Raw genomic sequence first — 16,708 nt, 5'->3', positions numbered from 1 at the left:
GTCTCAAAGAAAAAAAAAAAAAAAAGCCTAACATGGTGCCAAATACAGCTGAACCAGAGTTTGTACAGAATGCTTTTTAATGGTTAGAAAAACTCCAACTTTCTTTAATAAAAATAATTTCTTAATATGATTCAAATCCAAATGATTAACTATATAAAAAGATGTAACATTTACCTAAATGCTTTCATTAATATTTCTTAAAAAGCACTATCCCTGATAAATTGGTCTCACAAGATAATTAAGTGATTAAAATATTTTGCTTTGATAATATATATTCAATAGATCATAATAACAAACTCACTGGAAGGCTTAGAAATTCATTGAAGTAGTCTACAAGAAAATCGTCTGTTGCCAGGGAATCTTCCTGCAAAAACATAAAAACACAGTATTATAATTATAATACAATGTTTTAAATCATGCCTATATTATTCTCCAATTCTGCTACCAATTTATTATTACATAGATCTTCAAATCTTTTTTAGTCAGTCAACAGTGGACCCTTACCATAAACTGAACACAGTGCTACAATCTCTGGAAGGAAAAAGTAAGAAAACAGAAGGGAGCATATTCTTAAAACACTTTGCTACTATACTTAGTTGGAAAACAGAACACATGAAAAATATAGCGCAACACTTAAATGAAACATCAACAAACACAAAATAATACCACCACATGGTGAGTTTTACACAGACTTATTAAAAATATATATATTTCATAAAAATAAAGCCAGGGTCAACAAGAAGCAGTGTTTGGGGCCCAAATGAAATTGAGAGTGTATATTTCTTAAATAGCCCAATGGAAGTGTTAAAGAAGTGAAGAAAACGTTCTACTGCCCCCCAACCCCCAGAATGAGATAGATTTTGTAATCTGGATCCTGCTTCACTTCTGCATGAGGAAATTTTGACAATGCATGTGTTCTAAGCATAAAGATTGTATATATTTTTTCCATAACTATCTCATCCACCAACATAGCCACTTTTCAAATTGGCAAAACTGAAAACCCACTGCCAAGAAAAAAATCTCTCTTCCAAATAGTAAGACACCTTATTTTATTAGTAATTGTTTCCATTGTGTCAAAAGCACATCAAGGCATACTGCTGTATGGTACATGTGTTTATTTTGTTATTCATAATTATATTTCAGTTTTCCAAATCTAACATAAAAGTTGACAATATGACACAATGCTATTATTTCCATATGGCTGCTTACTTTCTTCTTACACTGGCCAATTTAAAAAATGTATTGAAGTATATAGTGCTATAAGGAAGACACTATAGCATATTGCACCTAGTTTGGAAAGCAGGTGTTCAGGGTAATTTCTCTAAGTAATTGCAGCATCAGAAGAGAGTTATAAGCAATCACTTACAGAATTTATATCAAGAAACTATTAGAAACTTTAAAATTAAAACAAAAGATTTAGTTTTCTAAAAATTTCAACTGATTAAAATAACAACAAACCAAGAATTTAATAAATTGACTACCTTAGTAGTAGTACCTTAGTAGTATAAGCTCAAAGAAAGTCCTGATCGGCAAAGTGTATCTAAAGAGAACAAGGTAGATATCCTTCTGGGGGAAGCTATAAGGCATTTAATAACCTATCAAACTTTACCTTTCAAAGTTACTTTAATAATCCCAACTGTAGTTAGTGAACCACCTAGATTTTGCTAACTCTTAGGAGAAAATATCTGAATTCTGGGTAGAAGTCATCATGCTACAATAAGGTTGGCCAAATTTGGCAGTACTGAATCACATGATCAAAAATCCAGATATATACAGTGTATATCTTAAATAATTTATAGCAGCGCAATACAATCCCTTGTTAGTTTTGCTAAAATAGACATTTCATTTTGATTTTTTAGCCATAATACAAAATGTATATTTTGTAGAGCCAGGTGGACCTGGCTCCACTTGGAATTAAAATTCCTTAACCTATTTCAGATAGATAACTTTGAATGAATAATTAGAAAATGAAATAAAAGATACAAATTGCAATACCAATTTTTTATTATTAAATTCAAGTACTGCCTAGAATTGCTGCATTGCCTGAAATTTCTAATTTTCAGATTCATATATTCATTTCCAGATACCTTGCACTTCTAAAAGACTAACTCAATGAACTCTTTGAGAGGAGGTACCTGTTTTGTTTTGTTTTTTTGTTTTTGTTCTTGTTTTGAGGCAAGGTCTTGCTGTCCCCCAGGCCCAAGTGCAGTGGCGCGATCTCGGCTCACTGCAACCTGGGTTCCAGTGATTCTTGTGCCTCAGTCTCCTGAGTGGCTGGCACTACAGGCAAACACCAACACACCCAGCTCATTTTTGTATTTTTTTTGTAGAGACAGCGTTTCACCATGTTACCTAGGCTGGTCTTGAACTCCTGGCCTCAAGGTGTCTGCCCTCTTTGGCCTCCTAAAGTGTTGGGATTACAAGCATGAGGCACCACACCCAGCCCTGTTTTGTTTTTTTCCTTAACCTGTTTCAGATTGATAACTTTGAATGAATAATTAGAAAATGAAATAAAAGATACATATTACAACCCCTATTTTTTATTATTAAATTCAACAGATATAAGTATACTTTGTCAAACTGCCATAAAGTTTCTATAAGTTTACTCTAGATTCCTGAGCTCAGCTCATCTCACCATGGACGGATAAGCGTTCTCAGGTGGCAGCAGTAGCACTGCTCTAACCCTTTGGTGACTTGATATTTCCTAGGCATTCAGTCATATCCTTTGGTTTGCACTTACAGAAAACTATGAAAATCTCAGGCATTATTAAATACATCAAAATCAATATTTCTAAAATTGTGCCTTAATACCTATCAATATTAAACTTCAGCAATTCTGCTGATACCGGGTAGTTCCACAATGGGAAATAAGTGTTACCTCCAAGTGCCATCTGCTCAACCCATATGTGGTACTTGAGTGGAAAGGCCTGTCCTTCTCTTAGTAAATAAATGAACACATTTTCCCACTGCAGTTTCTAGTTCAATGTGTTCAAAATATCTTGTCACATCATTAAGCAGTCTTGTAAACCCATGAGTATTTGATAAGCCCTTTACACCACAAACCCTTTAGTTACATCTGTAATCCCAGCACTCTGGGAGGCCAAGGCAGGCAGATCACCTGAGGACAAGGGTTTGAGACCAGCCTGGCCAATACAGTGAAACCCCATCTCTACCAAAAATATGAAAATTAGCTGGGTATGGTGGTGGGTGCCTGTAATCCCAGCTATTTGGAAGCCTGAAGCATGAGAATTGCCTGAACCCAGGAGGTAGAGGTTGCAGTGAGCCGAGATCATGCCACTGCACTACAGCCTGGGCAACAAGAGCAAAATTCCATCTCAAAAAAAAAAAAAATTAATGTCTTGAGCTAAAATGTAGCTCAGTCTCAAAGAGTTTCCACAATCCTGTTACTTGGCCATATTAAAATGCTCTAAGTCTCTATGCTTAGGTTTAACATCTTCCAATAAGCTAGTGATGGTTAATGGTAAAATCAGGAAGAAAATTGAGAGTTACAATCATTTCCTCCATTACATCATTCCGTAAGCCTGACTGCAAAATTTGCAACACAGATTCTCTGTTGAATGAAGGTAAGAACACTTCTTCAGAATATACTATTGAATCCTGTTTTTTTTTTTTTTCATGCATTCCAGGTGTGCCATCTGTGAAAATGAAGTCAGCTTTTCCATTTTTAGTTCAAACTTCTCAAATGTCTTACTGAAAGAGGGTTAACAAAATATTTATGTGCGCTTGCTAATCATGGTAGGTAAAATTGTTTGCTTATTTTGCTGTACCTTCAAATCAGATGAATTACTTTTTTTTTTTTTTTTGGATACAGGGTCTTACTCTGTCACCTAGGTGCTTAGCTAATTAAAAAAAAAAATTGTTTTTTTGTAGAGACAGGATTTCACTATATTGCCTATGCTGGTCTCAAACTCCCGGATTCAAGTGATCCTCCTACCTTGACCTCCCACAGTGCTGGGATTACAAGCATAAGCCACCACACCCAGCTCAATTACTTTACAACTCTAAAAGATGAAAGATACATAAAGACATTATAAACAAGGAAGAGGAAATAAGATAAATACAGACCAAAAAAAACAGATTCCAAGAAAGAATATGATACATGCCCTAAGAGAATCACAATATAAATTGTTTCTTCCAAAGGAGGGAAAGATGTTCTCTGGTAAGAAGAATCAGAAGAGACACAGGTGTGAAAAACAGCATTTGAAATGCATTTCAAGTAACTTCAAATTCTATGTTTAGAAATATAAATATGAGGGACAATAATGCTGAGTACACAGAGAAACTCATGAGCCAGAAAGAAGCCAGAAAGCAAGATGGCATAGTAGGTGTCTCCGGGGAATAGGAATAAGAATCAACTGAGAAGGAGCTCGAAGAACTTTCTAGAATTATGGAAATGAAATGTTCTATGTATGGATTGGAGTTTGGATTACACAGGTATACATTTGTCAAAATTCAACAAATTATTCTTCTTTAAATGTTTGCATTTCCCAGTGTATGAATTTTGTACCAATAAAAGAATCAAAAGCTAGTATTTAACACTACTAATAGTTCATGATCCCCATGAAGTATTTAGGGGTGGAGTTTATCAATATATATAACTTACTTTGAAATGCATAAAAAAATAAGATGCACTGATGGATGGATGATGAGATAGCAGAGCTATGTGAAAAAGTGAATGTAACAAAAATTGTGAAATCTTAGTAGTGGGTATATCAGTGTTCACTATACAATTCTTTTAATTCTTATATGTTTAAATTTTTTCTTAGTAAAATGTTGGCGGGGTCGGGGGGGAGTTTATGTTAAGGAAATAAGATCAAGTTTCTCTGCACCTTATGGACAGCCTTCTTAGCCTTCTGTATATTAAATGACCGATTCTCAAATCAGCATCGTTGCCTCCAGAATAAATTCCTGGTTATCTGACCATCTTCTCACCATTACTCTGGAATCCTACCCACTAAGGGACTGACCCTTGAGACCTCTGGGTCACCATTCTGTCCATCAAATGCCAAATCTCATCTTTCCTATTCCTTCTTACCCATACAAACCTATGGGTCAGTGTTCCTAGCCACACCTCATTTAATGCAAAGGATCCATTTACTCCCTCAATCACCAATCCTCTTCTACCACAGAAAGGGCTTATGATGAATGCAATTTGCCTCCTGCTCACTGTCCAGCCTTATCTCATGCTACATGTAATAGTAATAGCAATTTTTTTTACAGTTCCGCACCTTGGCACATGCTGATTATTATGCCCAGAAAAACTTTCCCCCTTATTCACCTACCTATCTTTTTTCTTCTCCAGAAGTCTGGAGTAGTGATCATCTGCATTTCTCCTATAAAAACCTTTGTCACTTCATACTATAATTGCTGATACATCTCATCCATTGGATTGTGAACCTCTGGAGAAACAGGGCTGTTTCCTATTTATTCTTTTAATTTCTCAATACCTTTAGATAGCAAATGTTTACAACTTTTTATGGAATGAATAATTGAATGGTTACATTAAGAACATGAAACCTAAAAAGACTAATAACCTTAAAAAGACACTAATGAATAATACTAATTAAAAGAAGATATTGTCAAAAGAGGAAAAAAGTCAGAGAAAGAGAATGCAAGATGAGACAAAGCTCCACAATGTATCCTGTTGAAAGTATAGCTTGCTTAGATCAAGACATTTTTAAAATTCAAAACCCAAAAGCCCATGTATCAGATCCCCACTGGTTAACAAAATCGTATTTTTTAATAAATGAAGTCTATGAAGGAGGAAGATATTAAAGTGGTGCATGCAATGAGGAACAAAAGTATGGACTCTGCTTTTATCCTCCAAATTATCATCACAGATTCTCTCTCTCTCTGTCTCTGTCTCTCATACCCAAAAGACTTGCAAAGGTGAAGGAATCTCTGGACTCACTTTTATCCAGTCATACCTCGAATTATACCTACTAGGCTTCAGACAATCTTTTAGGCCCGAATACCCTAACACTTTCTCCTTTCACAAAGATCTTTACAACTCAATATACTCATTTAAAGCACAGAGTATCTCACAACCTTTGTTACCTTTTCTCCCATTCTATACTTTATGGGTTAAAACAGGATGTGGCAAACGTCCCTAAATCCCAAAGTAGGTATGCTACTTTGGGGACTAATGACAATGTTGGTCCCCAATAGTGTCGAATATGGCCATATGTTGAAAAAGTTGCTTAATGATATACTTATTTACTAACTTATCAGTGGGACTGCTAACATAGTTTCTGTAGTTCCAAAAAAGCATCAGAGAATTTGATTCCTACCCAGAGGAAAGGACTCCATAGAAATGAAAGAATTCCAAATAGCCCAACACTTCACAAAGGACCTCTGGGACCTGTCTTAGTTTCAGAAAGACTTGTTCACAACACTTCTGGCCCCTAGCTCGGCAACCTCTTAAAGAAACAAGTACAGAAGAAAGTAGGGGTAATACTTAGGTCTAGCCTTGCCTTCCAGTGTTTCCATATAAAGCTGCCTAGTGTATCATCCCCAGAAAGCTCTCACTATTCATTTAATCCAATATGCATAATTTTACATATTTGAAAAAAAAAAAACACCAAGTGGTCATTAATTGCCAGGTAATTAGTCTTATTTATGAAGACTAGAATTATGGACCTTTTTTCTACACAGTTGTCCCTTGGTATCCATAGGGATTGGTTCCAGGAACCCCCACCCCCACCCCACCAGATCCTGAAATCTGGGGATGCTCAAGTCCCTGATATAAAATGGCTTAGTATTTGCATAAAACCTCTACCCATCCTCCCATGTACTTTAAATCATCTCTAGATTTCTTATAATATCTAATACAATGTAAATGTTATGCAAATGGTTATCCTGTATTTTTGAAGTTTGTATTTTCTTCTGAAAAAATTTTTTTTTTTTTTGAGACCGAGTCTCACTCTGTCACTGAAGCTGGAGTGCAGTGGCACGATCTGGGCTCATAGCCTCCACCTCCCTGGTTCAAGCAATTCTGTGCTGCTTCAGCCACCCAAATAGCTGGGACTACAAGCATGTGCCATCACATCTGGCTAATTTTTGTATTTTTAGTAGAGACAGGGTTTCACCATGTTGATTAGGCTGGTCTCGAACTCCTGATCTCAGGTGATCTGCCCATGTCAGCCTACCAAAGTGCTGGGGTTACAGTGGTGAGCCACCGTGCCTGGCCTTTTTCTGTCTTTTCAATTCAAGTTTGGTTGAATCCACAGATGTGGAACCCATGGATACTGTATGTTAAAAAATGAGAATGTCTTCATGCTTTGGAAATACCTTGTGTTTATCATAATTTCATTCAACCTGTAAAAATAACAAAATAGCAATTTGAACAGACTAAAAATTAACTAAAAATGAATACCATTTTTAACAAGTAAGATACAAGTAAATAGTGTTTGAAGCTAAAGTTTCTCTTAATTTGATGGTAAGATTACAAGGTATTCTCTTTTTTAACTTTTTCTTTTTTAAACAGCTTTTAGTCTTTTTTTTTTTTTTTTTTTTTTTTTAGACAGAGTCTTGTTGCCAGACTTGAGAGCAGTGGTGTGATCTTGACTCACTGCAACCTCTGCCTCTCGGGTTCAAGTGATTTGCCTGCCTCAGCCTCTTGAGTAGCCGGGACTACAGGTACATGCTGCCATGTCCAGCGAATTTTTGAATTTTTAGTAGAGACAGGGTTTCACCATGCTGGCCAGGATGATCTTGATCTCTTGACCTCGTGGTCCACCCGCCTCGGCCTCCCAAAGTGTTGGGATTACAGGGCTGAGCCACCATGCCCGGCGTAATCTTCTTTTAAAGTTAATAAAACTTCAGGTTTTCTAAATTAGAAAATCTTCAACAAAATAGATCATTACACTACAATGTTTTTACACCATAAAGAATTTTCTTTCCTGGCTTCCATTTTTGATGGAAGACTTGATAAAGACTTTTTTTTTGAAACCTGGCACACTTACTTGCATAGTTGCAAACAAACTACTTTTAAGGCATAAGAAAAAGATACTATTTTGAATTTAAAAGTCAGGTACTTAAATCTGTAATATTAATGTACTCTATTTTAATGTTAAAAAAATTTAAGGAATCACTCTCACTTCAAACTTTCTGAATGTGTACCTTATGCCTTACTTTAGGTGTAAGTTTAAAGTGGAGTTACTCTTAAAAAAATTTTTTTTTTTTTTTGAGACAGAGTCTCGCTCTGTCGCCAGGCTGGAGTACAGTGGTACAATCTTGGCTCAGTGCAACCTCCGCCTCCTAGGTTCAAGTGATTCTCCTGCCTCAGCCTCCTGAGCAGCTGGGACTACAGGCACACTGGCTAATTTCTGTTTGTATTTTTAGTAGAGACAAAGTTTCACCATGTTGGCCAGGATGGTCTCAATCTCCTGATCTCATGATCTACCCGCCTTGGCCTCCCAAAGTGCTGAGATTTCAGATGTGAGCCACTGTACCTGGCCCTAAATTTTAATGTGTAAATTTTGTAATTTACTCTTACTTTAAATTTTCTCAATGTGTACCATATGCCTAGGTAAAAAATTAAAATTATATACAAGTTATGTGTCCCTGACAAATAAATGCTTTATTCTAAATGAGTTATTCTGTCCTTTGAGGATGAAGATCTCATGTTAAGTTCAAATATTACTTTGCAGGTGTCCACAATAGCATTGTACTTTTAGATCCACTAACTGAGAAAATACAATATGAAAAAAAAGTTGGTATGAACATAGGTGCACAAAACCAAAAAAAACCCAAACAAACAAAAAAAAACACACCACAACACGCTACTTAAATAAATCATAAAATATTTTTCTCATGTAATCATAAGCAGTTCAGGGCTGGCATTGTGGCTTCCCAAACAACAGGGACCCAGGATCCTCTGATCTTATGTCTCTGCCATCCTCAAGATGCCACATCTACCTCATGACCTAAGATGACTGCTTTAGCTCCAGCATCACAACTTTATTCCAGCCAGCAGAAAAGAAGAGCTCATTCTTTCCTTCTACACTTACATAAGTATAAAAGTTAGAATAACCCAGCTTCTAATTGTGGTTCAACTAACTAGTAGCTCTGTGACCTAAGGGTCCATTATTTGATTTCTGTAAACATCAGCTTTTCAGAGAAGTAGGACACAACGCTTCTGCTTACATCGTATTGGCCAGGATTTGGTTCTGTGATCACATTTGGCTGCAAGGGAAGCTAGAAAATGTAGTCTTTATTCAGGATAGCAATGTGTCTAATATCCTACAGAAAAGGAAAGAATGAAGTTTGGGGAGCCACAGGTCCCTGACACATTTTTCCTAAGAATGTGTACTTTATTAATGAGGACAATACTTTCACACTTTTGAAAAATGGGTAAACATGTGCAAGACATGTTAATTATTTAATCTATAGACAATACTTGGCTGAGCATGTGAATTTGAGAATCTGGTTGTAAACTGGTCTCAGCTAAAAGCTGCTCAGAGCTCACAGGCAGTCTGGATGATGTTAGGTTGGAAAGGCTTCATGGAGGAGATTAGCTGGACCTTGAAGAATGTGCAAGATTGTGAAATCGATGGGGATGGGCAACTGAGACAAAATTTGACAGCAAAGGCAGGGAGACAAGTGGGGTATAGTTTGGCTGGGGCAGAAGGCATGTGGATGTACTTTAGAAACCAAACCAAAAACAGTAAGAATGTTGTCTTTATCACAGAGAAAAGTATTGGGAGGTAAGGTTAAAGAAGGCTGAACATTTATAGAAAAGGTTTTGAAGGCTAAAGCGAAGCAATTGACATTTTGGCTTTACCAGTTATGAGATATGTGGCCTCAGGCCCAGTTAGTTCACCACTGTGAACTTCAACCTCCTCTTCTGTGAAATGTGGGCAATGATAACCACCCAGTAGGGTTGTTTTGAGGCTAAATACTAGCATGTAGTTAGCATTCAGTAAATACTAGTTATTAATAAAAACTCTGAGTAAGCAAGTAACATGGTAATGTTTTTAAAAATTAATAGCAATCTGACAGCCAGGGTAAGAGTGATGGAAGAAGGAAAAATCTAAAGGTAGACAGAGCAAAGCAACAGGAAGTAATCTAATACAACTGATGCTCAGGAGCTTGAATTTTATGCTTTAGACAAAGATAAATTGGAGTTGGCAGTAGGAATATTGCAGGCAATGGTATCAGTTAGGATTACTACCAAACTCCAGGCCCAGGGTGGGGCCTTGAAATGAGACAGTAGCTGTGTGGATGGAAAAAAAATCTGGCTATGAAGGGAGCTTGGTGAATGATTGCAGGCAGAGGATGAAGAAAAGGGAAGAAAGGCTTTGATACGAGTGACTGAATGGCCTGTAGCACCACGAACCAAAATAAGAAGTGGAGGAAAAACAGAACGGGGTGGGGGACCCTGGGGAGAAAATTTCCATTTAGACTGTTGACGTGGACATTCAGATGATGAAGGGGCCCAATAACCTGCTGGATATATAGAGCTGGCATTAAAAGTGGTGTCTGGATGGGAGGTGTGAAGACGTGGAAGTCCCACAAAACAGGGGTAGCTGAAGCTACAGGAGGAGAAGAGGAGCTCATCCAGGAAAAACCCGGAGAACAGGATCCTGAAGAAGGTCATTACTTTCATGAGAAAAGAAAAAGAGAAGCCAGAAGGGGGAATAATAAGATGAGAGAACTCAGAGGCAGCAAAATCAGGCCAAGAGAAAGAGAGTGCCTAATAGAGTCTTCAAGCTATTAGGAGTTCAAGGATGAGGCCAATGCCTAAAATGGTTAGTGAAGTGCTCAAATGTTAAGTGGCCTGTTGTTGAGTGTTCTTCAGCAGTAAGGGAAAAGATTTGCTGGCTTCAGAAATGCTCACCACCTGCTGGAGCTAAGAGCAGTTCAGAAAGGCCTGAAGCAGCTTATAGAAATTTCCCATTAAAAGCAGAGTTCTGGGTTGGGCACTGTGGCTGAGGCCTGTAATCTCTGCACTTTGGGAGGTCAAGGTGGGTAAATCACTTGAGCACAGGAATTTCAGACCGGCCTGGGCAACATGGTGAAACTCTGTCTCTACAAAAAAATATAAAAATTAGCCAGATGTGGTAGCATGTGCCTACAGTGCCAGCGACTCGAATAGCTGAGCTGGGAAGATCACCTGAGTCCAGGAAAGTCAGAGCTGCAGTGAGCTGTAACGGGGCCACTGCACTCCAGTCTGGGTAACAGAGTGAGACCCTGTCTCATAATATGTGTGTGTGTGTGTGTGTGTGTGTGTGTGTGTGTGTGTGTGTGTGTTTTAAGCCGAGCTCTGCCAACATGGCCAGAAGATGGGAGGAATTTCTGACTTGATCTGTGTAATGGGAGGAATTTCTGACTTGTTCTGTGTACTTCTACCTTTGGTGGTTGTGTGTATGTATGTGTGTGTGTGTCTGTCTCTTCCAGCAATGGACCAGAGCTCTGGAAAGGTGAATGTGAAAGCCGCCAGCACACACAGCCTTAGCCTTTTCTTCTCTCTTAGTCCCTGCTGGACCGTGAACTTCTTCAGACTTAACCTCAGCATCTAGGACCACACTATGACTGTACAATCACTCATGTTTGTCGATTGAAAGCCAAAAGCAAATAAGATAATCAGCCAACAATAGATAATCAGCACTTCCAGAAGTAAGTGCTAGAAGACATAAATAAATAACAGAGAGAAGTGGTTAGAGCTCTTAGAATCAGACTCAGACTTTGGTAGGAATTAGGCTCTGAAACCTCCTATTTGTCGGTGTAACCTCGGGCAAGTTCCTTAAACACTGTATATGATGGGAATTACAATGGAACCCACCCTAAATGTAGCACTCACCTACATGACAATGTACAGGGTAGACTTAGCAAAGTACTTTTATTACTCAACCTCTCTAGAAGTCTGAACTGAGAATATTTAGTACATTTTAAAGGAGTTATAAATTGATCACTCTTCATCCATCAGTGCCATCTACTTATGTTTACTGCAACCAGGAACTGCACAGCACATCACAATAAAGCCATGGAGAGAAAACCTTCCTCTCGTTGAGTCATTTAAGAGTTTAGAGAAATTAACTGAGGCCATTTATGTGAAAGAACTTTAATGATAAACAGCATCCACCATACAATGTGTCTGATAGAGAATTTAAAAAGATCCTACACAGTTATTACCATCATTACTAAATCAAAACTCTGGCAATAAGGAGGAAAGGAAACACACAGCTTTCTTGTATGATCTAATATTTGCTATTATTTTAAAGGTCAAAGAAAAAAGTAAGTAGCCCCTTGATATTATACTTACAAATTCTTCTTCTGTAATAGTTGGCGGCTCTGAAACAAGACAAAATATTACATTATCTCCCTCAAATCTGATTTCCTTTGAGTAAATGAAACAATGAGACAGCACCTAGCTCTACGGTAGACACGGGCAAGCTCCTTAAACTTCTGGCTTTCTGTTCATTCTCTGCACATGGCTTGCATTTTAAGTTGGAATTCGCGGTGGAAGTGGGGAGGAAAGGCCTCTGGAATCCTGCCTGGTCACTACTTCACTGTGACCCGGGCGTTACCCTTCACAGACGGAAGCCTCTATTGTTCTACGTACAAAACGCAGACTTAAGCGAGATAATGCAGTGCCAGCGCAAACAGGGAGGACATAAAATTCCTCATAAAATCTACCGGGAAGGCAGTGAAGCCAGTTTTTCTCACATCCGGAAGTGGGGCGCCGGGGCAGGAGGTGAGGTCCACAGGCCGGCGCGTGGTGCGGCCCGGCCTCCGTCCCTGCGGGGCCGCCACCTACCCGCGGTGAGCCTCTTCTCTGGCATGCCGTGGCCGCCGCCGGCGCCGGGAGCCCTCGCAGGCCGTCAGGGCCCCAGAGCGCGGGCCCAGCGCGGTCAGGGCGGGTCTCTCCCCGGAAGCAAGCGGCGGCGGCGGCGAGCGGACCCCGTAGCTGCGCCGACTCGCGTGGCCCGCGCCGCGCCTGGGTTGCTATGGAGCTTAGACAATGCGGCCGCCCCAGGAGGCCGAGGCCCGGCCGTCAGGGGCCTTCCGGGGTTCAGAGCCGCTACAGGAACACCCCAGCCGCCCCCTGCCCTCCTTTGCTCCTCCTCTGGGGCAGGGGCCGGCGCTGGGAAGAGCTGGGGGCGGACGCGCGTCCCGACCCCCGGTGCGGTCACCCAGGAGGGGCGCCCTGGAGACGCCTGTGGCCCTTGAGAACTGCCGCGAATTCGTTACTGTGGTGACCGTGGCTCAAGCCCGTTCTTCTTCCACCACAGCCCACCAGCACCGGACAGGGAAACGCGGTGCTCCACGGGAGGGAGAGGCCGCGGGCACGCGGGGCGCGGGGCACGAGGCGGCCGGGGCGGCCGGGGCGGCTGGTCCGGAGAAGCGGAGGAAGCAGGGAAGAGCCGGGCCTTTCTTGGGTTTTCCTCATTCTTCAGGAGGCCCGCGACACACAGCTCTTGATCTCCAGCACAGTTGTATGAAATGCTTGTGTAAAAAGTTAAAATATTCGCGGCCTACAGGAACCCCGAACTTCATCAATACACGTGTGTGCCAGTCAGTTAGGGCTGCTGCATTTTCAAGTTAGCTACGCTTTAAAATTACCTGAGGGGGCCTCACGTTCACCTAATGTGGTACCTCCGTCTGTTAGGTTACTCAAGCCGGAAACCTGGGAGCTTTTCCCTAAAACTTACTGCCCGCCCCCCAACTCTCTTATTCAGTTAAACACTGGGTCCTGCTAATTCTCCCTTAGTGTTTCTGAAATCTGGGGTCTCCTCTTCTGCTAGTAACAGCCTTAGTACAGGCTCCATCTGAACTGTTGTAAAAACTTCCTGACTGGTCTTTCAGTCTTTGCTACCAGTGGAGTTCAGCTTAAGCCCATTCTCCATGATGAATTCAAAATCATCCATCTGAATGCAAATCTGACCTGCTTAAAACCTTCGGTGGCTTCACATTTGCCTCCTACATTGTGGGAACACTCCAAGGCCGGCAAGGGTCCCACAGGTATATGAATGCTTAAGAAAAGAAGGAATAAGACAATGGATGCTTGTATTGTAAGGAACCATAACACCCATCTAGTTATATTCACTGCCTTTTCCCTGTTACATAGGAAAACACAAAAATAAACCACCAACTTGGCCAGACAAAATTAGAGGACCAGCCAGGTGCAGTGGCTTATGCCTGTAATCCCAGCACTTTGGGAGGCCGAGGCGGGTGGATCACGAGGTCAAGAGATCGAGACCATCCTGGTCAACATGGTGAAACCCCGTCTCTACTAAAAATACAAAAATTAGCTGGGCATGGTGGCGCGTGCCTGTAATCCCAGCTACTCGGGAGGCTGAGGCAGGAGAATTGCCTGAACCCAGGAGGCGGAGGTTGCAGTGAGCCAAGATCGCGCCATTGCACTCCAGCCTGGGTAACAAGAGCGAAACTCTGTCTCAAAAAAAAAAAAAAAAAAAAGAACCAAGACCCATCGGCATGATGTTTTCTAGAGATCCTTCTTACATGCAAAGACACTCATAGGCTCAAATAAAGGGATGTAGTAAAATTTACCAAGCAAATGGAAAACAGAAAAAAGCACGGGGTGCAACTCTAGTTTCTTACAATAAATACTTTAAACCAACTAAGATTAAAAAAGACAAAGAAGGGCTTTACATAATGGTAAAGGGTTCAACTAAACAAGAAGAGCTAACTATGTGTGATGGTTAATACTAGTGCAACTTGATTGGATTGAAGGGTACAAAGTATTGATACTGGGTTTTAATCTCTTTTGACAGTGAGGGTGCTGTCAAGAGATTAACATTTGAGTCAGTGGGTTGGGGAAGGCAGATCCACCCTTAATCTGGTGGGCATATACTTATCAACTGCCAGCAAATATAAAGCAGACAGGAAAATGTGAAAAGGAGAGACTAGTCTAGCCTCCCAGCCTATATCTTTCTCCCTTGCTGGATGGTTCCTGCCCTTGAACGTTAGACTCCAAGTTCTTCAGTTTTGGGACTCAGACTGGCTCTCCTTGCTCCTTAGCTTGCAGACAGCCTATTGTGGGACTCTGTGACCGTGTAAGTTAATACTTAATAAGTTCCCATATGTATATATCCTATTAATACCTAATAAAGTTAATACTTAAACTCCATATGTATATATATATATATATATATATATATATATATAAATAATGTGTGTGTATATATATCCATCCTATTCTGTCCCTCTAGAGAACCTAATACACTATCCTAAATATATATGCGCCCAATACAGGAGCACCCAGATTCATAAAGCAAGTTCTTAGAGACCTCTGATGAAACTTAAACTCCCATATAATAATATTGGGAGACTTTAACACACCCTAATGACAATATTAGATCATTGAGTTATAAAATTAACAACATTCAGGACCTGAACTTAGCTCTGGATCAAGTGGACCTGACAGATGTCTACAGAACTCTTCACCCCAAAATCAAATGAATATACATTCTTCCCACTGCCACACAGTACTTACTCTAAATTTGAGCACATAATCAGAGGTAAAACACTCCTCAGAAAATACAAAATAACTGAAATCATAACAGTCTCTCAGTCACTGGGTAATCAAATTAGAACTCAAGACATTTACTCAAAACCACACAACTACATGGGAATTGAACAACCTGCGACTAAATAACTCTTGAGTAAATAACTAAATTAAGGCAGAAATCAAAAAGTTCTTTGAAACTAATCCAAACAAAGATACAACATACCAGAATCTCTGGGACACAGCTAAAGCAGTGTTAAGAGGGAAATGTATAGCACTAAATGCCCACATCGAAAAGCTAGAAAGATCTCAAGTTAACAACCTAACATCACAACTAAAAGAACAAGAGAACCAAGAGCAAACAAACCCCAAAGCTAGCAGAAGACAAGAAATAACCAAGATCAAAGCTGAATGAAGGAGACAGAGACATGAAAAACCCTTCAAAAAAATCACTGAACCCAGGAGCTGGATTGTTTTGTTTTGTTTAAGTAATAGACCACTAGCTAGACTAATGCAGAAGAAAAGAGAGAAGAATCAAATAAATACAATCAGAAATGTTAAGGGGGATATCACCACTGACTCCACAGAAATACAAACCACCATCAGAAAAGCCCATAAACACATCTATGTACATAAACTATTAAATTCAAAAGAAATGGATAACTTCCTAGACACATACACCCTCCCAAGACTGAACCAGGAATAAACTGAATTCGTGAATAGACCTCTGAAATTGAGGCAGTAATAAATAGCCTAAAAACAACAACAACAACAAAAATGCCCAGGACCAAACGGATTCACACCTGAATTCCACCCAGAAGTACAAAGAACAGCTGGTACTGTTTCTACTCATACTATTCCAAACAGTTAAAAAGGAGGGACTCCTTCATAACTTGTTCTATGAGGCCAGCATCATCCTGAAACTAAAACCTGGCAGAGATACAAAAAAAAAAAAAAAAAAAAAAAAAAAAAAAAAAAAAAAGGAAACTTCAGGCTAATATCCTTGTGAACATCAATGCAAAAATTCTAAATAAAATACTGGCAAACCAAATCCAGCAGTATATCAAAGTATATCAAAAAGTTTATCTACCACAATCAAGTAGGCTTCATCCCTGGGATGCAAGGTTGGTTCAACATACACAAATCAGTATATGTGATTTATCAGATAAACAGAACTAAAAACAAAAAATTACATAATTATCTCAATAGATGTGG

The 16,708-nt window shown here is 39.7% G+C and overlaps 1 protein-coding gene across 8 annotated transcripts in view; it reads right to left on the bottom strand.

Annotated features, from left to right (window-relative positions):
- The window catches only part of RGS22 (regulator of G protein signaling 22), a 166,487-nt gene extending 153,365 nt beyond the window's left edge, over nt 1–13,122 (bottom strand). For 7 of the 8 annotated variants that reach the window (XR_012514043.1, XR_005578274.2, XM_003943028.4 and 4 more), the window contains exons 1-3: nt 12,782–13,122; nt 12,287–12,315; nt 302–364 (exon numbers count right to left, since the gene is read on the bottom strand). Coding sequence is in view for 6 of the 8 variants with exons in the window: in XM_003943028.4 (XP_003943077.1) it covers nt 302–364; nt 12,287–12,315; nt 12,782–12,806 (117 nt within the window). In the remaining 2 variants the exon portion in view is untranslated. The remainder of the gene's footprint in view (nt 1–301; nt 365–12,286; nt 12,316–12,781) is intronic. The other variant, XM_010330870.3, reaches the window with a different exon arrangement.
- Between the last annotated feature and the right edge of the window lie 3,586 nt (nt 13,123–16,708).

This window comes from Saimiri boliviensis, chromosome 15, assembly GCF_048565385.1.
Source record: "Saimiri boliviensis isolate mSaiBol1 chromosome 15, mSaiBol1.pri, whole genome shotgun sequence".
Taxonomy (NCBI): domain Eukaryota; kingdom Metazoa; phylum Chordata; class Mammalia; order Primates; family Cebidae; genus Saimiri; species Saimiri boliviensis.
Note: the sequence above shows the minus strand (reverse complement) of the source record. Positions and strands in the feature narration are given on the sequence as shown.